Source organism: Hyla sarda, chromosome 6 (genome assembly GCF_029499605.1).
Source record: "Hyla sarda isolate aHylSar1 chromosome 6, aHylSar1.hap1, whole genome shotgun sequence".
NCBI classification, from domain to species: Eukaryota; Metazoa; Chordata; class Amphibia; order Anura; family Hylidae; genus Hyla; species Hyla sarda.
Genome location: NC_079194.1, coordinates 36720082 through 36746768, shown reverse-complemented (window position 1 = coordinate 36746768; position 26687 = coordinate 36720082). Strand labels below are relative to the sequence as shown.

The 26687-nt window shown below is 43.6% G+C and overlaps 1 protein-coding gene across 6 annotated transcripts in view; it reads left to right on the top strand.

Annotated features, from left to right (window-relative positions):
* LOC130275484 (complement factor H-like) overlaps window positions 1–26687 on the top strand; it is a 162024-nt gene that overhangs the window by 114224 nt on the left and 21113 nt on the right. For all 6 annotated transcript variants that reach the window (XM_056523521.1, XM_056523522.1, XM_056523523.1 and 3 more), the window contains 5 exons: window positions 1608–1713; window positions 4638–4714; window positions 11600–11806; window positions 17579–17770; window positions 22827–23033. In XM_056523521.1, the coding sequence (XP_056379496.1) occupies window positions 1608–1713; window positions 4638–4714; window positions 11600–11806; window positions 17579–17770; window positions 22827–23033 (789 nt within the window). The remainder of the gene's footprint in view (window positions 1–1607; window positions 1714–4637; window positions 4715–11599; window positions 11807–17578; window positions 17771–22826; window positions 23034–26687) is intronic.

Genomic DNA, 26687 nt, shown 5'->3' with positions numbered 1-26687 from the left:
TAAATTTTTTAATGGTATAAAAAGTGACCAAAAATACGCTATTTTGGACATTGGAATTTTTTTACGTGTACCCCTTGACCGTGCGGTTTAATTAATGATATATTTTTATAGTTTGGACATCTACACATGATACCACATGTTTATTTTTATTTACAAAGTTGTTGTTTTTTTTATGGGAAAAGGGGGGTGATTCTGACTTTTATCAGGGAAGGGGTTAAATCACATTAACACTTTTTTTTTGTTTTGTTTTTTTCACTTTTTTTTTTGCAGTGTTATAGCCCCCATAGGGGACTATAACACTGCACACACTGATCTCTTACACTGTTCACTGCCATGCAATAGCTTGACTGCTCCTGTCTCGATCTCAGGCACAGAGCAGTCATTCTGCGATCGGACAGTGAGGAGGCAGGTAGGGGTCCTCCTGCTGTCCTGCAAGCTGTTCAGGACACAGCGATTTGATCGCGGCGCAGCCCGACTGAGCTGCCGGAATGCTTTCGGTTTCACTTCAGACGCGGTGGTCAACTTTGATCGCTGTGTCTGAAGGGGTAATACCAGGCATTACTGGGATTGGTGATGTCCAGTATTAGCCATGGGTCCCGGCCCATTGATGGCCGCCGGGACCGACCTGATATGATGCGGGGTCACCGTGTCCTCCGTTGTTAAGGAGTTAAAAATGAAAGAAGCAATCTGATTGGTTTCCATGGGCAACTGCACCACTCCTCCTCAGCACAGGTTTTGATAAATCTCTCCCATAGGTAGTGGGCTCTTCTGATGTCTACATGTTCACCATCCTAATGCTTTCTTGAAATACTGCACAAGGGCAGAACATTCATAAAGCCACCCCCAAGTTAGGGTAATGCCCCCCTGGTAGGTAATGTCCTCTTATAGGGAGCTAATGCCCCTAGTAAGTAGAAAATGCTGCCTTGTATGTGGGCAATACCCTATGTTATGCAGGTTATGCCCCAGGTAGGTAAGAAAGTCCCCTGGTAGGTAGGTTATACCCCCTGGAGTGTGCATCAGGACCAGGACCCATGAAGGAGAAGCAGCACCCACCCCATCTTTTTTTCTTTTAATTTGTTTTACATATACAACATAGTGTATATGTCTAGGTTTATTACAGGGGAGGAATAACAGAGTAAAGTAGCTCTCCTGTCAAGAAAATAAAAGCGGATTCCCTGTAATGCCCTAATCTGTCTAATCTGTCATTATGTTACTGTCATCAAACTTGTTGGAAAAAATGTTTTTAAATCAAAATTAAAAAAATCAGCTGCTGTATGCTCCACAGGAAGTTGTGTAGTTCTTTCCAGTCTGATCACAGTGCTCTCTGCTGACACCTCTGTCCAGAGCAGGAGAGGTTCTCTACGGGAATTTGCTCCTGCTCTGGACAGTTCCTGACATGGACAGAGGTGTCAGCAGAGAGCACTGTGGTCAGACAGAAAAGAACAACTCAACTTCCTCTAGAGCATACAGCAGCTGATAAGTACTGGAAGAATTAAGATTTTTAAATAGAAGTCATTTACAAATCTGTTTTACTTTCTGGCACTAGTTGGTTAAAAAATGTTTTCCTCCGGAGTACCCCTTTTAATCTTGTTTTCTGCCCATAACAGAGAGATCATGTGGTCACCCTGGAGATATCCCCTACGGCACATTTGAACTGAGATATGAAGAGGGGTTTGTATTCGGAGCTGTGGTGGAGTACTCATGTGATCAGGGGTGCGTATTAACTATTAACTAAATATTTCTAAATGTTGCCTTCCCCAGAACACTTGGTGCCAGCGTTACCCCCTACTTCATATAATCACAAAATCGCTAGAAATTTGTGGGATGACATTGGGGGAAAAAAGACAATTGTGTAATGTCATGGGGGGGGGGGGGTTGCTTTATTTTTTAGCATGCCGTAAAAATGACTTAATAATGATTCAATATTATTACAACAACACCAAATTTGTAATTTTTTTATACTATTTTTTTGAACTATTATTTTTTATTTATTACTATAAAAAAATTAAAGGGGTCCTCCGTCCCTAGACATCTTATCCCCAATCCCAAGAATAGGGGATAAGATGTCTGATCGCAGGGGCCCCGCTGCTGGGACCCCTATGATCTGTTTAGAAGGCTGGGTGCAGGCGGGCGTGGTTGTGACGGCCACACCCCTCGGGACGTTACGTCATGCCCCCTCAATGCAAGTCTATGGGAGGGGGCGTGGTGGCCACCACGCCCCCTCCCATAGACTTGCATTGAGGGGGTGTGGCGTGATGTTCCGAGGGGCGTGGCCAACTTGTCACGACCCCTGCCCCCCCCCCGCACCCAACGCTCGGAGCAAAATGTTCCGAACACTGGGGCAGAGGAGTACCCCTATAAAAACTTTTTTTTTATTGCTCTGCACTGCCATATTTTGACCCTTAAAACTTTTGTTTTTCCATCTATGGAGCTGTGTGAGATTTCTACATTTTTTCAACTTTTTTTAATGACATTTTTAGGCCCCCAAGAAACTTGAATATGGAATCCCTTGATCACTTGTAAAGTATACGGCAATACTAATGTACTGTCAAATTGACAAATTCTTATGACCCATTTCCTATGGCAGGATGGAATAGGAGTACAAACAGGGGCTTAAAAAGGCCTTCTAGATGCCATGACAACTGAAAAGTACTCCAGCATTGCGTCTCAAATCCAGACTGTCGGAGGCTGGAAGAGACTGGTGCACAGTTTTTAACTCATTAGATGAGAAGGTCATTATTGGCCACAGCATATAGATGGTAAAACAGCTGGGATTAGAGATTCTTTATTCCTGGCTACCGACAGCAGCTGTCAATTGTAAATGGCCGCTTCTATACACTGAGTATAATGCAGGCTGAGATTCCTATCCTGCGCCATACATCCCAACCCAACATTTGATGTTAATGTCTGGAAGGGGTTAACCTACAAGTTTTCTCTCCACCCGGGCTTGCAGAAGTCCAAACTCAGGAAGTGCATGCGGGGCATGGCGAGGCACAGCTCTCGCAGGCTTCAGTGACATTGCCTCTGCTGGGGAACGCCCACTTTCTCCTACCAGGAGCTCACACAATGTGAGCAAGGGGAAAGATTGGGGGTAGGGGTGGGGGTGTTAGGAGGAGTTAGGGAATATAATCTGAGTTAGTTAAGAAAATATGGTTTGATGACAGGTACTCTTTAAAGTGTTACTATGAGAAAGCCAAGGCTAATGGGAATTGGCAATACTTGATAAGCTGGGCAGTCATATCAGAGTAGATATAATGTAGAAAAAGCCTCCAGTGCCAGGAATTCAGCTATTGTGCACAGCAGGATGTATGCATTCTATCTAAATTCTTCCATATTCACTGCCTATAATTAATAATTAGCAATTACCCAACAGGTTTCACTAGTCATGTTCTTCAGGGGGTCTGCTTTAACATAGATCAGCAGAGATTAGCGCTGAAGATAAGGTCTGTTCTTCATTCCCTCTGTTAGGTTTAAAGGGGTACTCCAGTGGAAAACTTTTTTTTTTTTTTTTTTACTCAACCGGTGCCAGAAAGTTAAACAGATTTGTAAATTATTCTGTTAAAAAATCTTAAATCTTCCAGTACTTATTAGCTGCTGAATACTACAGAGGAAATTCTTTTCTTTTTGTAACACAGAGCTGTCTGCTGACATCACAAGCACAGTGCTCTCTGCTGACATCTCTGTCCATTTTAGGAAGTGTCCAGAGTAGGAGAAAATCCCCATAGCAAACATATACTTCTCTGGACAGTTCCCAAAATGGACAGAGATGTCAGCAGAGAGCACTGTGCTTGTGATGTCAACAGAGAGCTCTGTGTTCCAAAAAGAAAAGAATTTCCTCTGTAGTATTAAGCAGCTAATAAGTACTGGAAGTATTAAGATTTTTTTATAAAAGTAATTTACAAATCTGTTTAACTTTCTGGCACCAGTTGATTTAAAAAAAATAAGTTTTCCACCGGAGTACCCCTTCAATGCCTTTTCATGGGTCATAGACATCAATCTCTTTTTATGAAAATTAAAGCAAAGCTCACATAATAAGGGAAACTTAAGGTGGGGTTGGAGGCTGACTACAATATTGTACGTACATCCTGACTCATATTGACAATATATTGTTGCTTTGACCCTGATTTTCTTGTCCAGTTAGTACCTGACTAGTAAAATCCCTAAGGTCAGTACTAACTGTTTGACTTGTGGCAGAGAATAGAACAGATCCACATAGTGGCCATTTTTTCAATGACATCAAAAGCATATAAAGGTTGAGAATTTTAACAGCAAGTAAATAGCAAAGTGTCTTATATTTACATAAGGAACAATATATTAAAAGTTTAGTTTGGTGACAGATACTCTTTAAGGGTAGGGTCACACACAGTGCATTCGCAGAGTATTTGACGCTGAGGATGCACTGCTGGGAGTCAAAGAGCGACTGCAGAGTGAGCTCCCTGCTCCCTGTAGCTCTGTGTGTCTGCTCGTGGAGGTGGATTTCCCACTGGCAGTTGCAAGCGTATACACTGCGAATGCACTGATTTATTTATTTGACTTTACATTGTTCAATAGAATCAGTGGAGATATAAATACTGATGCATAAATCATGGCTTCACTTTTTGTTTTTATTTACTTTACTGTATGTGTTTTGGAACCAGGTTTCAAATGGTGAGCAGACAAACTACACGAACATGTGCTGCAAATGGCTGGACAAATGAACCTCCTCACTGTGAAGGTAGCAATGAATAACCAATGTCTGTTTATATGCCCATATTCCTTCCTTGATCCAGTCAGTTTACGGATATAGATATTTAAAATTTCAACCTGTACCCATGGGGATACGCGCCATGTCTGTAGTTGTAACAGGTATCTTTCCAATGAAATTTTTCCTCTGTAGTTTCCACTTCAGGTTATGGCTGATGCAAAATACAGAGCCAGAGACTGCCACATGAAACAAGCCTTAGCGAAAGTCTGCCTAAACTTAAAGCCCAATACACTTCTATGAGATTTCCCACTCTCGTTGACACTTCGGAATTTACGCTTGCGAAATTCCCCAAGGGACAGAATGTTGATCCAGGGATTTATTCTGATGCCATATTTGGAGTCGGGAAGGAATTTTTACCTCTAGTATGAGGGTTTTTTGCCTTTACTCAGTAGGGACTCATTAGGGGTATAGGTTGAACTTGATGGATTTTGGTCTTTTTTCAGCCTTATGAACTACCGTATTTTTCGCCGTATAAGACGCACTTTTTCTTCCCCAAAACTGGGGGGGGGAAAGTCGGTGCGTCTTATACGGCGAATACACCCCTATCGCGGCGGTCCCTGCGGCCATCAACGGCCGGGACCCGCGGCTAATACAGGACATCACCGATCGCGGTGATGCCCTGTATTAACCCTTCAGACGCGGCGATCAAAGCTGACCGCCGCGTCTGAAGGGAAAGTGACACTAACCCGGCTGTTCAGTCGGGCTGTTCGGGACCACCGCGGCGGTCCTGAACAGCCCGACTGAATAGCCAGGTTAGTGCTTACAGGACACCGGGGGGGACCTTACCTGCCTCCTCGGTGTTTTCTCCGTTCAGGGATCCCCTGTATGGCCGGCGCTCTCCTTCCTCGTCATCACGTCGTCGCGTACGTGCGTCGGCGTGCGTAACGACGTGATGGCGGCGACGGAGAGCGAGGATACCCGGCCGGCAGCAGAGACGTTCCGGAGCGACGGGGACACGGCGACAGCGATGGAGCGACATCCAGGACAGCGGTGACGGGTCCGGAGCGGTGGGGACACGTGAGTATTACCTCCTATGCAGTGGTCTTCAATCTGCGCACCTCCAGATGTTGCAAAACTACAACTCCCAGCATGCCCGGACAGCCAACGGCTGTCCGGGCAGGCTGGGAGTTGTAGTTTTGCAACATCTGGAGGTCCGCAGGTTGAAGACCTCTATTGGTTTCAAAATCTTTATTTTTTTAGATTTTGCACCTATAAATTGGGTGCGTCTTATACGCCGGTGCGTCCTATAGGGCGAAAAATACGGTATGTTACTATGTAAATTAAAACTACATACCAAGGAAAAACGAAAATCAGAAGAACAGACCATAGGAGTCTTCAGATGCAATAAGCCGCGCTGCTTCTGCTGTCTGACAATTAGCTGCGGTATTACAGCTTTTTGCAATCCCCATACCAAGGAAATTTTTTTACATGAACAATAAACAATAAATTAGACAGCCAATCAGAAAATGTCATTTACATTACACTGTAGAATGCAAATGTGGCCAGATGTATGTAGGCCGTACCTACCAAAATCTCCACCAATGACTAAACAACCATAGGCACAATAGAAAAAGAGGATTTCTACAACACAGTCTTTCCCAACATTGTAAAGAAAATCATCCAGAGGATCCCAATACCTATCACCATTTAACTTATTGAACAAGTTTTGTCAACAGTGCATACTAAAATGGATTTATTGAATAAAAAAGAAATTGGATCTACCACCTGCAGACCCTGCAACCTCTTGGATTGAATGAGATCACTGAACTTGTCAGATAATTCAGTCATATACTCAAATAGCTCACAGTAACTAAGTAATAATATAATAAGATATATATATATAAAATGTATGAAATTGGGTTTTAAAACAAAATCTCATTAAATATCCTATGGTTATTCTTTACCATTATGATACAATCTTCTGCATAATTTTCACAATTCCCCATTAGCTATTAATTTATGGTCAAATGCTATAACATTCGTGTACAACATGTAAACCGTTGTCTTTGTATAAATATTTTTATATATTTATTACTTTTTTAAATATTTTTTTAAACATTTTTATATATTTATACACCATAAATACAGTTTATCAAAATCTGTCCAGTGGAAAAGTTGCTGAGCTGCCCACAGCAACCAATCAGATCGGTTCTTTCATTTTTGAAAAATGAGGCCTCTGAAAAATTAAAGAAGCGATCTGATTGGTTGCTATGGGCAACTCAGGAACCTCTCCTCTGGATAGCTTTGGACACATCTTCCCCACACTCCTCCAATTAATGATGTCACACTTACCGTATTTATCGGGGTATACCACGCACCGGCCTATAACACGCACCCTCATTTTACCAAGCATATTTGGGTAAAAAAAGTTTTTTACCCAAATATCCATGGTAAAATGAGGGTGCGTGTGTGCGCGTGTATACCCCGATACACCCCCAGGAAAGGCTGGGGGAGAGAGGCCGTCGCTGCCCGCTTCTCTCCCCCTGCCTTTCCTGGGGTCTAGAGCCCTGCTGCCGCCGCTTCTCTCCCCCTGGCTATCGGCGCCGCTGCTCGTTCTGTCCCCCTGACTATCGGTACCGGCGCCCCACTGCCGGCGCCGATAGCCAGGGGGAGAGAAGCGGCGCCAACAGCCAGGGGGAGAGAAGGGGCAGCAGCACCCATTGCCGGCGCCGCTGCCCCATTGCCTCCCCCCATCCCCGGTGGCATAATTACCTGAGTCGGGTCCGCGCTGCTGCAGGCCTCCGGCGTGCGTCCCCTGCGTCGTTGCTATGCACGGCGTGGTGCACTGACGTCATGCGCCGTGCCGTGCAGCGCACAGCAACGACGAAGGGGACGCACGCCGGAGGCCTGCAGCAGCGCGGACCCGACTCAGGTAATTATGCCACCGGGGATGGGGGGAGGCAACGGTACCGATAGTCAGGGGGACAGAACGGGCAGCGGCGCCGATAGCCAGGGGGTGAGAAGGGCCGGCAGCAGGGCTCTAGACCCCAGGAAAGGCAGGGGGAGAGAAGCGGGCAGCGACGGCCTCTCTCCCCCTGCCTTTCCTGGGGCGGTATCGGCGTATAACACGCACATAGACTTTAGGCTAAAAATTTTAGCATAAAAAGTGCGTGTTATACGCCGATAAATACGGTACTTCTAGGTTTCCCTTCAGGTCTCCCATACTGTCGACAACCTGGTATATCAACTGGTTCCAGAAAGTTAAACAGATTTGTAAATTAATTCTATTAAAAAATCTTAATCCTTCCAGTACTTATCAGCTGCTGTATGCTCCAGAGGAAGTTGTGTAGTTCTTTCCAGTCTGACCACAGTGCTCTCTGCTGACACCCCGGTCCGTATCAGGAACTGTCCGCAGAAGCCAATCCCCATAACAAACCTCTCCTGCTCTGGACAGTTCCTGGCACGGACAGAGGTACCAGCAGAGAGCACTGTGGACAGAAAAGAAGTGCACAACTTCCTGTGGAGCATTGACAAATCTGTTTAACTTTCTGGCACCAGTTGATTTGAAAAAAAAAAAATTTCCACCAGAGTACCCCTTTAAACTGTATGATAGCATTTCCAAAACACGTGACCAACTCCATAGGACACCTTCCCATTCAAAATTTACTAGTATCGCACCACTAGAAGTACACACAATTCTTCCATTCTCTCACTCAATAGTATTTCTAAAATTATGAATGCATAATATAACACAACAAAATAAGCCCTAATTTAACAGCCCTTTGTTGTTAAATTAGTTTGGATGACCTGTGCGGACTCAATCTTCCCGTTCACGGTTTTAATTGTATGTATATAAAAACCTTTTTTTTTTTATATATATATATAAAAACCTTGCTATTTTTGTGATATCTACGGACCTGGAGAAGAGATCCATATCTCGAAACGCGTTTTCCATTACGAATAAATACTTTTATTATTTAATGATTACATTTTATTCCAACACCTTTTTATAAAAAAAAAATTGCAACAGCACACTGCTAGCGCTGATATATATGTGGAACATAACACTTTTTTCATTCCAATACTGCTATAGAGAAAAATAGAGGTTCTTGGCTTACCATTTGGCTAAACAGTGTGTACCATCTCACCACAATATGGTGACCTCATTTGGGACAGGCCCTAAACTATAGATATAAAACTTAATAGCAAAAAAAGAAAGAATTTCTCCAAAAACAGGAGCTTCTCCTAATAAAAGGTTTCCTTTATTCCATCAAGGTAGATATAAAAGATTAAAAAGCACTTTCAACGCGTTTCTAGCTCGGACCGAGCTCTTTATCAAGATGTGCATGGAAACATGCAAAGCTTGGTCCGAGCTAGAAACGCGTTGAAAGTGCTTTTTAATCTTTTATATCTACCTTGATGGAATAAAGAAAATCTTTTATTGGAAGAAGCGCCTGTTTTTGGAGAAATTCTTTCTTTTTTTGCTACCAAGTTTTAGCTCTGTCTGCCGACTCCCCTGGAGGATCGGGTGCTCCAAGGCTGCTGACCCGTTATCTGATGAGCTGTTATAGATGCTCTAAGCATAACACATTCCGGTGAGAATAATATTATTGCCAACATTGCCTGAATTTTTAATGGTATTTCACTAGGATCGCGCTCCTCTTGTCTTTTTGTCTCTATAGTACATTACACTATAGATATGCCTCTCTTGGGCTGGCACTAAGCCTGCAGTTTCTGGGCATGTAAGATCCAGCTATTCTCTACTTTAAAACACCTAGTGGAATGGGTGGAGTGCACAGACCAAAATGGAGGCAGACAAAATAAATCAAAAATTGGTCAGCACATCCTTGAACATGGATGTGCTGACCAATTGTTGCTTTCTATAACACCCCGTTATCATCACAAGGGCACCTGCTGCTTGTGTACTTTTTAATTTCCAATCGCCACCCGGAGCTCGTCCCACAGGCGGAGGCTCCCACAGGCGGAGGGTCCCACAGGCGGAGGGTCAACTGGAGGTTCTGTTTCAGATATTCTGGATATAGCTTGAACATGCTGAGAGGATTTCCATTACATCTTCTACCATGCAGAAATTGCAACACATTGTCATAAAGTAACTGAATTTAATTTGAATATATAAAGTTGGAGGAAAAGGATGAAAAGAGGCAATGCTGCACTTACCATTAAAGGGGTACTTCGCTGCCCCAGCGTTCAGAACAATTTGTTCCAAACGCTTTGAGCGGGTGATGTCACGACCACACCCCCTTGTAACGTTACACCATGCCCCCTCAATGCAAGTCTATGGGAGGGGGCATGATGACCCCCGCCGCCCGCTCCAGACTTTCTAAATGAACGCTGGGTGCTGCAGAGATCACGGGGGTCCCAGCTGCGGGAACCCCGCGATCAGAAATCTTAATTTTATACCCTATACTTTGGATAGGGGATAAGATGTCTATGGGCAGAGTACACCATTAATAACAGACTTCTGTATTGTTCAGATCATAGCAGGTACAACGGTCAGAAAGACAGGAGCACCTCGTTCGGGCGGACGCCGTGTCGGGTGACATAACCCACTTTGTACGAAATCACGGCATCCATCCCAGCGAGGTGCCCCTGTTTTTCTGACCGTTGTACCTGCTATGATCTGAACAATAAGGACAGTGTTCACTTTGCCTCCAGTTAAAGTCTGAAAGGGACAGTGCATCTATGCCGAGGTGTTTGATATCTCTACTTCTACGTGTTGTTTAATATATAAAGTGGTTGGCCACATCTTTGGTGTTTTAATGAAAGATTTATCTATATATATAAAACTCAACGTGTGTGTGTGGAAGTTTTTGTGGAACATACATGCACACACAAACGGCTAAAGATATTAATATGAAACTTGGCACACATGTTACTTATATGTCAAAAACAAACATAGAATAGGTGATTTAACCCTTACTCACCCCCATTTCTCAGGGGCGTTGTTTATGTTTAAAGTCCCATACAAGTCTATGGAAAATATATGTTACTGCATAACTTCCAAAGGGCTGGAGATATTTTGATAATACTTGGTCACATGTTACTTATATGTCCACTTAAAAAATAGGATAGTTAATTTAACCCTTAACTACCCCCATTTGTGAGGGTTGGGGTTTTTGTTTAAAGTCCCATGCAAATCAATGGGAAATGTATGTTCTCACATAACTTCTGTACGGCTGGAGATATTTCAATACCTGGTGCACATATTACGGGTCAGGATATGAGGACGGGATGGGAGGTCGAGATAGGAGGTCAAGATAGGAGTACGGGATGGTCGGGTTAGGAGGTCGAGTTAGGAGGTTGGGATATGAGGACGGGATAGGAGGTCGGGATAGGAGGACGGGATAGGAGGACGGGATAGGAGGACGGGATAGGAGGACGGGATAGGAGGACGGGATAGGAGGACGGGATAGGAGGTTGGGATAGGAGGACGGGATAGGAGGACTGGATAGGAGGACGGGATAGGAGGATGGGATATGAGGACAGGATATGGGGTTGGGATATGACAACAATATATGGGGATGGGATTTGAAGTCAAAACCTTTAATATTCTTCTGCCCTGTTGTAAAACTCTTTCATATTAACATAGGGGGAGATTTATCAAAACTTGTGCAGAGGAAAAGTCGACAAGTTGCCCATAGCAACCAGTCAGATTGTTTATTTCATTTCTGATTGGTTGCTATGGTCAACTTTGTCTCAGCACATGTCTTGATGAATCTGCCCCATAATTATTATTCCTAAAGTAGTATTCTGACATTTAATTTAAAAAAATCATATAGTACAGAGGCTATAAAGAAAAAACAGCTTTCCAATTAGAAAAATCTAGTTGTCAGGATGGGACAACCCCTTTAACTAGAAACTCTATTCATCTGGCTGCTTCTTATTTCTTTACAGCTCGGCTGTGTCCACCAGTGTGGGATGACAGTGTACAAGTCCTGACAAGTGTGACCGATGATGAATTTACCATGGGCCACGCTATAAGCTTTAAATGCAGAGATCCAAGACGTACGCTTAAAGGACCACCAATGATTTTTTGCACCGAACATGGAACATGGGATAGTGATCCTCCAACTTGTAAAAATTATGTAATTTCTAAAAGAGGTAAAGCCTTTCTTGCACTATTTTTAATATGTTAGGAATTATTATTATTATCATCATTACTATTATTAACATTATTATTATTATTATTATTATTATTATTATTATTATTATTATTATGTCTTCACTATTATTATAAGAGATGAGCGAATTTTAAAAAAATTCAATTCGACCAATTCACTGAATTTTCCCCCAAAAATTGGTTCGGTCCGAATTTATTTGCAGCGAATCGCTATTAAGAACGGCTATTTCTGGCCTAAAGGGAGCCTCAATAGGGGTGTAGAACACTTTACCTTGCAGTAACATGCATAGGGTGTGTGTGCTGGGTTACTGAAATAATACTGTTATTCAGTATGACATGCAGATCAGAGGCATCTTTATTAGAATCACTGTCGCAGAGCAGCACAATGACAGTGCCTGGAGGTGGCATCAGTATGAGAAGACACTTTGTCTTGTCCTAACATACATAGGGAGTGTGCTGTGTTAGTGAAATAATACTGTTATTCAGTATGACATGCAGATTACAGACATCACTATTAGAATCACTGCTGCAGAGCATCTGGGTGTGGCAGCAGAGAGGCCATACAGCATAAAAGTTGAAGATAATAAAGATAATTTTTATGTAAATTTTTATTTAAATTAATTAGAATTGATTTACATTTTTTGAGTACCCATTCTGGTGAGCATCAAGCTGGCAGGCCTCCGCCAGGCAAGATACCACCTGTCCCAGCCCCTGCCTCTCAGCACCCCCCTGACTGTGAAAGTGCGAATGTTTCATTTAATCAGTTATGGTTCATTGTTATCGCTCTATTAATTTTTTTAAATTTAAGATTTAATAATAAAATGTGTGGTTACAAAAGACCAAATCCAACAAGGAGCCACATGTCACATGGCGCACAATGACAGAGCCTAGAGGTGGCAGCAGCATGAGGAGACCATAATCTGGCAGAATGACATAGCCTGCAATTGGCTGCAGCAAGAGGAGACTATATCGTGTCTGAATGACACAGCCTGGAGTTGGCGGCAGCATGAGGAGACCATAGGGCCTCACAATCCCTAAGATAAAAAGATTAATTTTCAAATTTAAATTAAAGATTTATGGTAGCTAGTGCTACCATAAGAAAAGTTTAGGTAATGTCCCAGCAGCATGAGGAGACCATATAGTGGCTGAATGACACAACCTGCAGTTGACGGCAGCATAAGGAGACCATAGGGCCTCAAAATCCCTTAGATAAAAAGATAAATTTTCAAATAAAAATTAAAGATTTATGGTAGCTAGTGCTACCATAAAAAAAAAGTTTAGGTAATGTCCCAGCAGCATGAGGAGACCATATAGTGGCTGAATGACACAGTCTGGAGTTGGTAGCAGCATAAGGCGATGGTAGGGCCTCACAATTTTAGACTCCAAGTTTAGACTCGGCCCTCTGACTATGTATTTTTGTGTGTGCATGTTTAGGTTTGTTTTCTGTTAGTCGTGTACCTCCAGCCTTTCCCGACCTTTTGTCAGTTTTGTAGTTTATTGTTTTGAATTTTTGAATGTCCCTCACTTATTTAGGAAGGGACTATCACAGTGGTTAGGGCAGGTACATAAGTAGGCAGGGACAGGGGAGAGGGCAAGAATAGTGTGCACTCCTTCCCTGCCCAGACGTGACAGTATTTGTCTAGAACAGAGGCAGGTGTGTACTTTTGGCTGGCCTTTTACAGTAACTAGGCCCTTAAGACTTTATCAGTAACAAAATGTTACAACACTTAGATGTACGTATGTGGTATGCACTTATGAGGGCAGTAGAATGCGCTCCACTACGCTTCACAGTATTTGTCTAGAACAGCAGCAGGTGTGTACTTTTGGATGTCCTTTCACAGTATCTAGGCCCTTGAGATTTTAATAGGAACAAAATAGTACACCACTTGAATGTACGTAAGTGGTATGCACTTATGAGGGCAGAAAAATGCACTACAGTACGCTTAAAAAAGTATTTGTGTACAACACCAGCCAGTGAGTACTTTTGCCTGGCCTTTCACAGTATCTATGCCCTTGAGACTTTAACAGGAACAAAATAGTACACCACTTAGATGTACGTATATGCTATGCACTTATGACGGCAGAAAAATGCGCTACAGTACGCTTAAAAAAGTATTTGTGTACAACACCAGCCGGCCTTTTAGAGAATCTAGGCCCTTGAGACGTTAACAGGAACAAAATAGTACACCACTTAGATGTACTTATGTGATATGCACTTATGAACGCAGAAAAGTATTTGTGCACAACACCAGCAGTACACACCAGTGCTGCAGCACACAGTCGCTGTGTACTACACCTAAAATTGCACTTTCTCTCCCAATCTCACTCCCTTACCTATCAGTGCTTCTAGGCAGGATTTGTGCTTGAGCTGAATCGCTACTGTTCTTCTGTGCAACACACTGCTCTCTGTAATAGAATGCTGTAGACAAAGTAGCTTGCTGCATTGCCATACATTTACAGTGCATGTCCATAAATCGGTACTCCGCCCCCAGACATCTTATCCCCTATCCAAATGAGAGGGGTCAAGATGTCTGATCGCGGGGGTCCCGTATCTCTGTGTTTAAAATGCTGGGTGCAGGCGGCAGGGGTCGTGACGTCACAGCCACTTTCCTTGTATTGTCACGCCATCACGCACCCTCCCATAGACTTGCATTGAGGGGGCATGGCATGACATCACAAGGAGCATGGCCGTGTCTTCCACCGGAGTACCCCTTTAAGTAAACACCTTTGCATGTAAAAATAAAGGAGGAGTTTCATACACCACACATAAAGTGCCAACCATTTTCAGTTTGCTGAAGATACTAAAAGACATATACACCATATAGATTTCTGACACTTTTAGGGTGGAATATTGTCTCTAATAGTCACAAGTGAGGAGAACACACCCCTTCATACAAAGCCACCCCCTTACAATCCTTTTATCATGTACTGTAGGAGTACCTTCCTATAAACTGTGAGGTCTGTGTGTCCAGGAGGCTGCTGTCTTCCGTAGCTGTCATGTATCAGAACAGCTTGTGTTCTGCACTGAATGTCCTTTCTACAACTTATGAGGGATCTTCTCCCACTTGTGTTGACAGCCATTGATATCAAGGAGTGTGAGATTTTCCTGCACATTGTGCCATAGGTTCCCTAACTTATACACAGCCTATATGTCATTTCGTCTCCTCTTTATCTTGTAAAAAATGTATCCCCTAACCAAAGGATAGGGGATAAGGTTTAGATCATGGGGGGTCCGAGAGCTGGGGCCCCCCGCCATCTCCTTTTTGAAGCCCTGGCTCTCCTTCACGCCTCTTGTCCGAAGTGGGGGCCGCCACGCCCCCTCCAGATAGCTCTCTGGGAGAGCCGAAGATTGCCGAACGGCTATATGAGCTATATGGAGGGGGTGTGGCGGCCCCCACTTCAGGCCGGGGTTGTGATACGCTGCGGTGAAGGAGAGCCAGGGCTCTAAACAGGAGATTGCGGTGGGCCCCAGCACTCGGACCCCCCACAATCTAAAACTTATCCCCTATCCTTTTGATAGGAGAAGTTTTTTTGACATGATACTTCTCCTTTAATATCTACAGCATGCTTGAGCCCTCACCGGATGCTTCCCTCTCTCTTCACACTCTGATGTGCTGTGGACAACAAGAGAGAAGAGCAGAGAAAGTCTGTAAGATAAAAGAGAGTTTGTCAGGAAATCGCACCATTGCTTACACACCTGTCAAGGTGTCCAGTGGTCAGGTCAAGAAAATCTTTTTTATTTTTAAAATGGTTATTAACCACCACATTAAAGGGGTACTCCGGCCCTAAGACATCTTATCCCCTATCCAAAGGATAGGGGATAAGATGTCTGACCGCGGGGATCCCGCTGCTGGGGACCCCCGCAATCTTGCATTCGGCACCCACCTCTTTGAGCTGCATGCCACGCTTGTTACGCCGAGCGCTCCGGGTCCCCGCTCCTCCCCGGAGCGCTCGCTACACTCTCGCTACTGCAGCGCTCCGGTCAGTGGATCCACTGACCCGGTGCGCTGCGATACCGCCTCCAGCCGGGATGCGATTCGCGATGCGGGTGGCGCCCGCTCGCGATGCGCACCCCGGCTCCCGTACCTGACTCGCTCTCCGTCGGTCCTGTCCCGGCGCGCGCGGCCCCGCTCCCTAGGGCGCGCGCGCGCCGGGTCTCTGCGATTTAAAGGGCCACTGCGCCGCTGATTGGCGCAAGTGGTTCTAATCAGTGTGTTCACCTGTGCACTCCCTATGTATACCTCACTTCCCCTGCACTCCCTCGCCGGATCTTGTTGCCATTGTGCCAGTGAAAGCGTTTCCTTGTGTGTTCCTAGCCTGTGTTCCAGACCTCCTGCCGTTGCCCCTGACTACGATCCTTGCTGCCTGCCCCGACCTTCTGCTACGTCCGACCTTGCTTCTGCCTACTCCCTTGTACCGTGCCTATCTTCAGCAGTCAGAGAGGTTGAGCCGTTGCTAGTGGATACGACCTGGTCACTACCGCCGCAGCAAGACCATCCCGCTTTGCGGCGGGCTCTGGTGAAAACCAGTAGTGACTTAGAACCGGTCCACTAGCACGGTCCACGCCAATCCCTCTCTGGCACAGAGGATCCACCTCCTGCCAGCCGGCATCGTGACACGCTGTCAGCTCACAAACTACCGGATGCCAACCATGGGGCTGGAGACATCATGAATCCGCCCCCATGTGATGTCACGCCCCACCCCTACTGTGCAAGTCTATGGGATGGGGCGTGACAGCCGTCAAGCCCCTCCCATAGACTTTCATAGCGGGGGCGGGGGGTGACGTCACACGGGGGCTCCCATAGACTTGCATAGCGGGGGTGACGTTACACGGGGGCGGAGTCATGACCTCATGATACTCCGGCCCTGTGGTCAGCACCCGGCAGTTTGTGAGCTGGCAGCGCGGCATGCAGCTCAAAGAGGTGGGTGCCGAATGCAAGATTGCGGGGTCCCCAGCGGTGGGACCCCCGCGGTCAGACATCTTATCCCCAATTCTTTGGATAGGGGATAAGATGTCTTAGGGCCGGAGTACCCCTTTAAAGTACAAGCAAAAGAATAAATGCCTATATAAGAGAACACAGCATACATACAGCCCTTACAGTGCATGACAACAATACTCACACGTGCCCAGGAGACGTCCACCCCTAAAACCGTTTTGGACAAAAGTCCTTCTTCTGGAAGAATTATTTTTATTATTATTATTATTTTTATTGTAATACTATTAGCACTAGCATTATATGTAGATTACCCAGAAGACATCCTATTTTTCAGTCGCCACTCCTCTCTTTGTATCATGAATTTTAATACTGTATGTGTTTTAAACAATAAAGCTGTTATCTTTGGTACATGTGTCTGTCACAGTGCTTTTTTGCTATTGATGGGTGTAGCTTATTGCTGTGTTAGCAGACATTATGTGGTCCATCCACACATACCCTGGGAGCACATTGGGGTGTCATGGTCCCCCCTCCTAGAAATGGGGTTTTGCTATCTGTGTCACTGGTAGTTTCCCTACAACCTTACAAGAATATAGAAACAGGAGCCATGATTTGACTGTTCTTGATCAGAATTTCTCAGCACCAGAAGCTTTGTACTGGACGCCACAGCAGAAAAATGTAAGAAAAACTTTAATGAAGACTATTCAGATGATTGCCTTGTATTGCATTAAGGAAGCAAATGAACAATAAAAAACAAATGCAGTGCACAGACGTTTATACTCTTTCATTGTTAATTCAGTTTTATTTATTCTTCCACAGCGTCGTGCACCGTACAAGAGAATGACATGCGAAAAAACAATATACAACTAAAGGATAATAACAAACTACGTTTTGAAGACAATGAGAATATTCAGTTTGAATGTGTTTCTCGACATAACATATCAGATCCAACAAAGCTAATGATACACTGTAACAATGGAATTCTGAAATATCCAACCTGCAACAAGACAGGTGAGGAAAGATCATATTACTGTGATGAATGATGTGCACAAGCCATGAGCCAAAGAACATATTCCTATAGAGTGTGGTTAGTGAGCACTATGCATTTCACTTACCATCTTTATGTGACTCCTAACGCCCACATCTCATGTCTCCCATGTGTCCTGGTCTAGGCACCTTTCAGTCATACCTCGGTTTTGCCACAAGAGGGTGTAAAGGTGTTTCCCCCTCTGCCCTATAAAAAATAAGCTCTCAGAGGCTACTTTTGGGTAGCGTGCCTCTTGATGAGGGATCATTGACTGCTAGATATTCCTCTACAATATACTTGAAGACACTTTGGCCAGGTGGCAGACTTTGGGAGTTGACGCATCATTAGACCGAGAGAAGCAGGATGGTGGTTTCAATGGCATGGCCACCATTTAGGCTACTCTGACTAAGCTGTTCGGAGGTGTTAGGAGCAGTGGTTACAGTAAGTGAGGGCTCGCATACATGGCAAACAGGATCATGACCCAGCCATGCCACTAAGAAAGATGACAAGCATGTGCAGCTGTAATGGTTTCCTTGTGCACCATCCAGACCCAGATGGCACTTATATTACACAGCCTTGTCTCAGCTCGGACCATTTTCAGGCTCTTCAATTAAGACTAATTAAAATATAACTTTTATTACGAGCCCATAAAACAAGGGGTACCACTAAACATATATTATAATCCAAAGTTAGGAAAATGTATCCAATATGGTGACTAAACACAACAATAGGAAATGTAAAATATGTGTAGCTCACTTAGGATAAAAGAAATAATGTGCTTGAGGTTAAAGGTGTTGCCTTCACCCAAAAGGCCTAATGTAATATGTAGAAATTATAAATAAAAAATATTTATGTGAACCAGTCCTCCAAAGCACAGGGGAGAGAAAAAGGAAAAGACTAGTGGAGATGGGATCCAAGAAATGGTCTTTATTATATAAAAAGGATATATATGACCAATCGCCTAGCAGGGCCCTTGCTAAAGGCGAATGGAATATACTGGGTAAAAAATAGATATAATAAAAAATACAGAATATAGTAGGATTAAAATGAGATAAATATGATGGGTAAGTAGCACCAAATAAAATTCATTAATTAAATATCTGCTGTATATATCAGGAGAAAACGTTCTCAGTCCATATAATTCATAGGGATATTTCAATGAAAAATCCACAAGAAATGTCCAGAATGAAAAGTCACAATTAGTTTGGGTGTGTCCGGAGTAACGATATATGGTAGTGAGTGTAGCCACAATAGCTACAATAGGAAATTCATGGACAGGTAATGCAGACAATGTGGCAAACACTGTCAGCGATGAAGATGTCAAGTCTCGGTGCACAGCACCACTCACCCTCCTTTGGAGTCCTCAGGTCCGGGCTGGCACGGCTGAGTCCGGCACTCTGGATATCAATGCCCGCCTGGGTGGTATGCTGGGTGAATGGCTGAATCTCCGGGGGTCCGAGTGTCCTGGGCTGGCACGGGAGGCGTCCGGCCTTGAGGAGGATGATGTCCAGGAGTAACTCTGCCGACCGGGGCTGTGAGAGGATGCAGGTAACAGGTGGTGCGGATTGCACGTATGAATAAGGTGCTAACAGTGCGCGTGCAGCAGTGGTCCCGGAATCGCGGGCATCCAGCTGTTGCAATTGGAATATGGCAGATACAGTCTATTTGAAGTGATATACACTTATGGATATGGTGCAGATAATGGGCTAGACGCGTTTCAAGGCCGCGGGCCTTTTCTTCAGTAGCTATAGGTGTGGATAAAGGGTGGAAATGCTGGTTTTATATAGTCTCCATACAGTGATGATGTAATACTAATTGGAAAAGAGGAAAAAGTGGAGACTGGAAGTTTCAGGTATGTTGTAAAATGGGTAATGGATCCAGATAGAAAATGGGAATAGGGAAGACAAGAAAGAAAAGAAAACATAGGGATAAAGATGGTGAATAGATATGAGTGTGAGTCAGGAGAAAAAAAATAAATTTAAATAAATAAATAAATAAATAAATAAAAAATAAATAAATAAATAAAAAATAATGGTCATTGGGTATGTGTAGAGATGCACTATGGATCAAGATTATAGTGGAAATCATGAGAAAAAATATGGATAGTAAAATTCTTAAAAGGTGTGTAAAAAAAATAAAAAATAAATAAAAAATAAATAAAATAAAAAATAACAAATAAAAAATAAATAAAAATAAATAAATAAATATTTTGATAAAAAAGTGAACTGCAATGCAATATATGATAATGTATTGATAATGATGTAAATAGTACATATGTAGTTTATGGTGTGTATAGAAATTAAAATTATATAAAGTTAAGCCACAGTGGGAATGGATTAATTGATGAAATTTAGTAAAAATGTATATAAAAATTAATTGATGAAAGATAGAAATTAATTAATAAAAAATATAAAAATGGATGAATTTTAATTTCTATACACACCATAAACTACATATGTACTATTTACATCATTATCAATACATTATCATATATTGCATTGCAGTTGTTCACTTTTTTATCAAAATATTTATTTATTTATTTTTATTTATTTTTTATTTTTTATTATTTTTTTTTTTTACACACCTTTTAAGAATTTTACTATCCATATTTTTTCTCATGATTTCCACTATAATCTTGATCCATAGTGCATCTCTACACATACCCAATGACCATTATTTTTTATTTATTTATTTATTTTTTTTTTATTTATTATTATTTTTTTATTTATTTATTTTTTTTCTCCTGACTCACACTCATATCTATTCACCATCTTTATCCCTATGTTTTCTTTTCTTTCTTCTCTTCCCTATTCCCATTTTCTATCTGGATCCATTACCCATTTTACAACATACCTGAAACTTCCAGTCTCCACTTTTTCCTCTTTTCCAATTAGTATTACATCATCACTGTATGGAGACTATATAAAACCAGCATTTCCACCCTTTATCCACACCTATAGCTACTGAAGAAAAGGCCCGCGGCCTTGAAACGCGTCTAGCCCATTATCTGCACCATATCCATAAGTGTATATCACTTCAAATAGACTGTATCTGCCATATTCCAATTGCAACAGCTGGATGCCCGCGATTCCGGGACCACTGCTGCACGCGCACTGTTAGCACCTTATTCATACGTGCAATCCGCACCACCTGTTACCTGCATCCTCTCACAGCCCCGGTCGGCAGAGTTACTCCTGGACATCATCCTCCTCAAGGCCGGACGCCTCCCGTGCCAGCCCAGGACACTCAGACCCCCGGAGATTCAGCCATTCACCCAGCATACCACCCAGGCGGGCATTGATATCCAGAGTGCCGGACTCAGCCGTGCCAGCCCGGACCTGAGGACTCCAAAGGAGGGTGAGTGGTGCTGTGCACCGAGACTTGACATCTTCATCGCTGACAGTGTTTGCCACATTGTCTGCATTACCTGTCCATGAATTTCCTATTGTAGCTATTGTGGCTACACTCACTACCATATATCGTTACTCCGGACACACCCAAACTAATTGGGACTTTTCATTCTGGACATTTCTTGTGGATTTTTCATTGAAATATCCCTATGAATTATATGGACTGAGAACGTTTTCTCCTGATATATACAGCAGATATTTAATTAATGAATTTTCTTTGGTGCTACTTACCCATCATATTTATTTCATTTTAATCCTACTATATTCTGTATTTTTCATTATATCTATTTTTTACCCAGTATATTCCATTCGCCTTTAGCAAGGGCCCTGCTAGGCGATTGGTCATATATATCCTTTTTATATAATAAAGACCATTTCTTGGATCCCATCTCCACTAGTCTTTTCCTTTTTCTCTCCCCTGTGCTTTTGAGGACTGGTTCACATAAATATTTTTTATTTATAATTTCTACATAAACACAACAATAATCTGAGATGCATTTGATAAAGCACATAACATAGATTGCATCAACCACTACAGGGTCCATATATCAGAAGAAAGTAATAGAGCCAATAGACAAATTGATAAAAGGTAAGTATACACAAAATGTATCTGTCAAGCCCTATCCCCCGACGGCTCAGGGAAGGGTGCAGGGAGGGACAACAGGGGGGCCGGGACCGGGAACCTGTCACTCTCTATATTAGTCCCTATATAAGGCCCTATCCCTAGGCGGAATTATCGCCCTAAAAAGGACGGTCCCGCGCTGGAACCTCCTAACATATACTGACCTTGTCCTGCAATAGACTAACTAACTAACTACAAATACAACTAACTATCTATCTAAAAGAAATGGAGTTGTGAGCTCTAGCACTGGGAAAGCCTTCTATTCTTGAGATTTGTCCAATTTTAAATCTAGAGGTCTGATTTATATCTGCCAATGTAGCTGTCCAAAAGACTATGTGGGGAAGACTCTGAGAGAACTATGGAGAAGGGTGGGGAACATCTCTATTGCGAAACAAATATGTGAAACCCATGAGGGTAATGAAAAATGTTGTCTTGGAAGTAGTACGTCCCTCCCCTCGCAAGCGAAAGTTTTACAAATTATTATTAGAAAAAGAACTACAATGGATTTTGGCTGTCCGGGCATGCTGGGTGTTGTAATTTTGCAACATCTGGAGGTCCGCAGGTTGTAAACCACTGTCCTATACTTTACATTGCACGGATCCCTCAACATGCGATGGTTTCAACAAGCGATGGTCTATTTGGAACGGATTACCATTGTATGTTGAGGGACCACTGTAGTGTTGAGCGCGAATATTCGAAATGCTAATTTTTACCGCGAATATCGTCACTTTGCGATTTCATGAATGTTTAGAATATAGTGATATATATTCATAATGACGAACATTCAAGTCTTTCTTTCCGAATATATGTGAATATGCAAATATTCGCTAATATGCAAATATTCACAAATATTTGCAAATATCGACACTCCTAGTCAGAGGACACTGATCCCTCCCTTCTTTTAGGTAAAAGATATAATCGCGCATTCGCACTATGCAAATTTCATTATGAATTTTCGCATGGAAACTAGAAACGCTATTCATCCGGCTGCTTCTTATTTCTTTACAGCTCGGCTGTGTCCACCAGTGTGGGATGACAGTGTACAAGTCCTGACAAGTGTGACCGATGAGGAATTTACCATGGGCCACGCTATAAGCTTTAAATGCAGAGATCCAAGACGTACGCTTAAAGGACCACCAATGATTTTTTGCACCGAACATGGAACATGGAATAGTGATCCTCCAACTTGTAAAAATTATGTAATTTCTAAAAGAGGTAAACCCTTTCTTGCACTATTTTTAATATGTTAGGAATTATTTTTATTATTATCATCATTACTATTATTATAATTTGTATTATTATTATTATTATTGTACTACGGCATCACATTTTGTACATCTTGGTAAAAAATTTATATTTCTAATATACTTCATTAGAAAACATATAATAATATCATTTTTTATAGAAATCATGGCTTATAAAAAAATACCACTAGGGGTCCCCAAACCACCCAGAACATACCGTATTTTTCGCCGTATAAGACGCACTTTTTCTTCCCCAAAACGAGGGGGGGAAAGTTGGTGCGTCTTATAAGGCGAATACACACCTATCGGGTCGGTCCCTGCGGCCATCAACGGCAGGGACCCGCGGCTAATACAGGACATCAGCGATCACGGTGATGCCTTTTATTAACCGTTCAGACGCGGCGATCAAAGCTGACCGCCGCATCTGAAGCGAAAATAACACTAACCCGGCTGTTCAGACGGGCTGTTCGGGACCGCCGCTGCATCCCGAACAGTTTACAGGACACCAGGAGGGACCTTACCTGCCTCCTTGGTGTCTGCTCCATGCCGGGATCCCCTGCATGGCCGGCGCTCTCCTTCGTCGCCATCACGTCGTCGCGCACGCCGTCCCGTCATCCAATAGAAGCGGCGTGCGTAGCGACGTCATGGCGGCGACGGAGAGCGAGGATACCGGGCAGCAGAGATGTTCCGGAGTGACGGGGACACCCCGGGGACGCGGCGACAGCGATGGAGGGCGAAATCCAGTGCAGCGGTGACGAGTGGTGACGGGTCCGAAGCGGCGGGGACACGTGAGTAACTACCTCCTATACCAGTGGTCTTCAACCTGCGGACCTCCAGATGTTGCAAAACTACAACTCCCAGCATGCTCAGACAGCCAATGGCTGTCCGGGCATGCTGGGAGTTGTAGTTTTGCAACAGCTGAAGGTCCGCAGGTTGAAGATCACTGTCCTATACTTTACATTGTATTTGGTTCTGAATCTTTATTTTCTAGACTTTTATCCTAGAAAATTAGGTGTGTTTTATTTGCCGGAGCATCTTATATGACGAAAAATATGGTAATCCTGTCTGGCTGCAGCATCATCTTTGTCCCGGCTAAAGCACAGACTGGGACTAGCACTCCTCTGTGCTCACTACTGTCCTATCTATCAGACTCCTGTCTGAAATCAGAGAGGAGGGGGTTACAGAACAGCCTGCAGTTATTGGATGAAGATGCATAGCACAGCAGACTCAGGGAGGAAGTGAATGCATGGTGAGCTGGAGAAGGCTCAGTGCTTGCCTCGGACATGCCCCTTCCTGAACAGTGGATGTCAGAATGAGTGAGCAGCAGAATGGAGGGATTTGTAAGCCAAATACAGGAAAATAAAAAAGCTATACATATAAAGAAGACAGTAAAAGCCTCTACATGACCTAGTGAGTAACATATAGAAGCATTATTTTTTCTGTGGTATGACAGGTACACTTTAAAGTGGTTTATATATCAACTGGCTCCGGAAAGTTAAACAGATTTGTAAATTACTTCTATTAAAAAATCTTAATCCTTCCAATAGTTATTAGCTTCTGAAGTTTTCTGTCTAACTGCTCAATGATGATGTCACGTCCTGGGACGTGACATCATCATTGAGCAGTTAGACAGAAAACAACAACTCAACTTCAAAAACTATTGGAAGGATTAAGATTTTTTAATAGAAGTAATTTACAAATCTGTTTAACTTTCCGGAGCCAGTTGATATATAAAAAAAAGTTTTGGCCTGGAATACCCCTTTAACTGTTGTCCCCGGGACAACAAACCCCTAAATCAGGCAAAACACAGGCATCATAGGAACCTTTAAATCCTTGAGGACACAACACATTTTGGCCTTAGAACACAGCCAATTTTCATTTTTACATTTTCATTTTTCCTCCTCGCCTTTTAAGAGCCATAATGCTTTTATTTTTCATCCATGGAGCCATGTGGGGGATTGTTTTTTGCGCGACCAATTGTACTTTAATATTCCTCATTTTACCATAAAATGCACGGTGTCACAATAAAAAAGAATTTATGTGGGGAAATTGGAAAACATTTTATTTTGCAATTTTAAGGGACTTCATCAGACCCTGGTCACACTGCGTGGGGTCCAATGAGACCATCCCATTCCCCTCAAACCCACCGGTACCTCCATTTTCCTTAAAGATGCTGTAATTGGCATTGATAACAGCATCTAAATGGTCAAGGGTGGACACCACTATGGAGTGAGCGTAGCTCCTATGCTTGCTTCATAATTGCTCTGTAGATGTGCGGCCATACATTTGTCCTTAAAGGGGTATTCTGCCCCTAGACATCTTATCCCTTTTCCAAAGGAGAGGGGCCAAGATGTCTGATCACGGGGGTCCCTTTTCTCTGTGTGTCAGGCCCAAGGCCTGATTATTAAAATCCTATATGTGCATTATAATTATAACTGTGTGATGTATTATCCAAGCCATGGGTGAGAGGTCATTCAGACTGTGGGCTTGTGTATTGCATTTTATTGGGGGGGGGGGTATGGCTGTTTGTTTACATCTCCTTTGAAGTCAAAGGTTTTTTTGAAGTCATGCACTCTGGTCCCAGCATATAATCAAACAGATAAGGGAAGAGAGAAGACCCCCTGGTGGGATCAGAGGGGAGGGGGGAATGGAGTCTCCCTTCCAAAAAGGCAGATATATAATATTTAACAATGCTAGACTCAGGGTGTTCAATGCTGTGCAACAAGCTGACAAGACCATCCTAAGAACAGCACTCTCACTGAAGGACTGCTATATCATCATGCTGTAAGAACTTCATCTTTTGTTTTCTGAACTTGCCTTGCTAAACTCTTTCATATTTTTGTAACTGTATGTCATTTGTTTCTGTATTTTTATATAGTCAGCACTGTGATACCTTTTATCAGATTAATTGTTTAATTACCGTATTTATCGGCGTATAACACGCACTTTTTAGGCTAAAATTTTTAGCCTAAAGTCTATGTGCGTGTAATACGCCGATAAGCCGCTGCAGTTCAATGATTTAAAGTGGGCGCTTTAAATCAATGAACTGCAGCGGCTTTGCAGGTGCAGAGACAGGCAGCGCTGCTGGCTTCTCTGCCCCTGCCTGCCCTGGGGTCTAGAGCCCTGCTGCCGGGCCTTCTCTCCCCCTGGCTATAGGCGCCGCTGCCCGTTCTCTGCCCCTGACTATTGGTGCCGGCGCCCCATTGCCGGCGCCGATAGCCAGGGGGAGAGAAGCGGCACCGGCAATGGGGCAGCGGCGCCGACAGCCAGGGGGAGAGAAGGGGCAGCGGCACCCATTCCCGGCGCCGCTGCCCCCTCCATCCCCGGTTGCATAATTACCTGTTGCCGGGGTCGGGTCCGCACTGCTTCAGGCCTCCGGTGTGCGTCCCCTGCATCGTTGCTATGCGCTACACGGCACGGCGCATGACGTCAGTGCGCCGCACTGTGCAGTGCATAGGAATGACGCAGGGGACGCACACCGGAGGCCTGAAGCAGGGCGGACCCGACCCCGGTAACAGGTAATTATGCAACCAGGGATGGGGGGAGGCAACGGGGCAGCGGCGCCGGCAATGGGTGCCACTGCCCCTTCTCTCCCCCTGGCTATCGGCACCGGCAATGGGGCGCC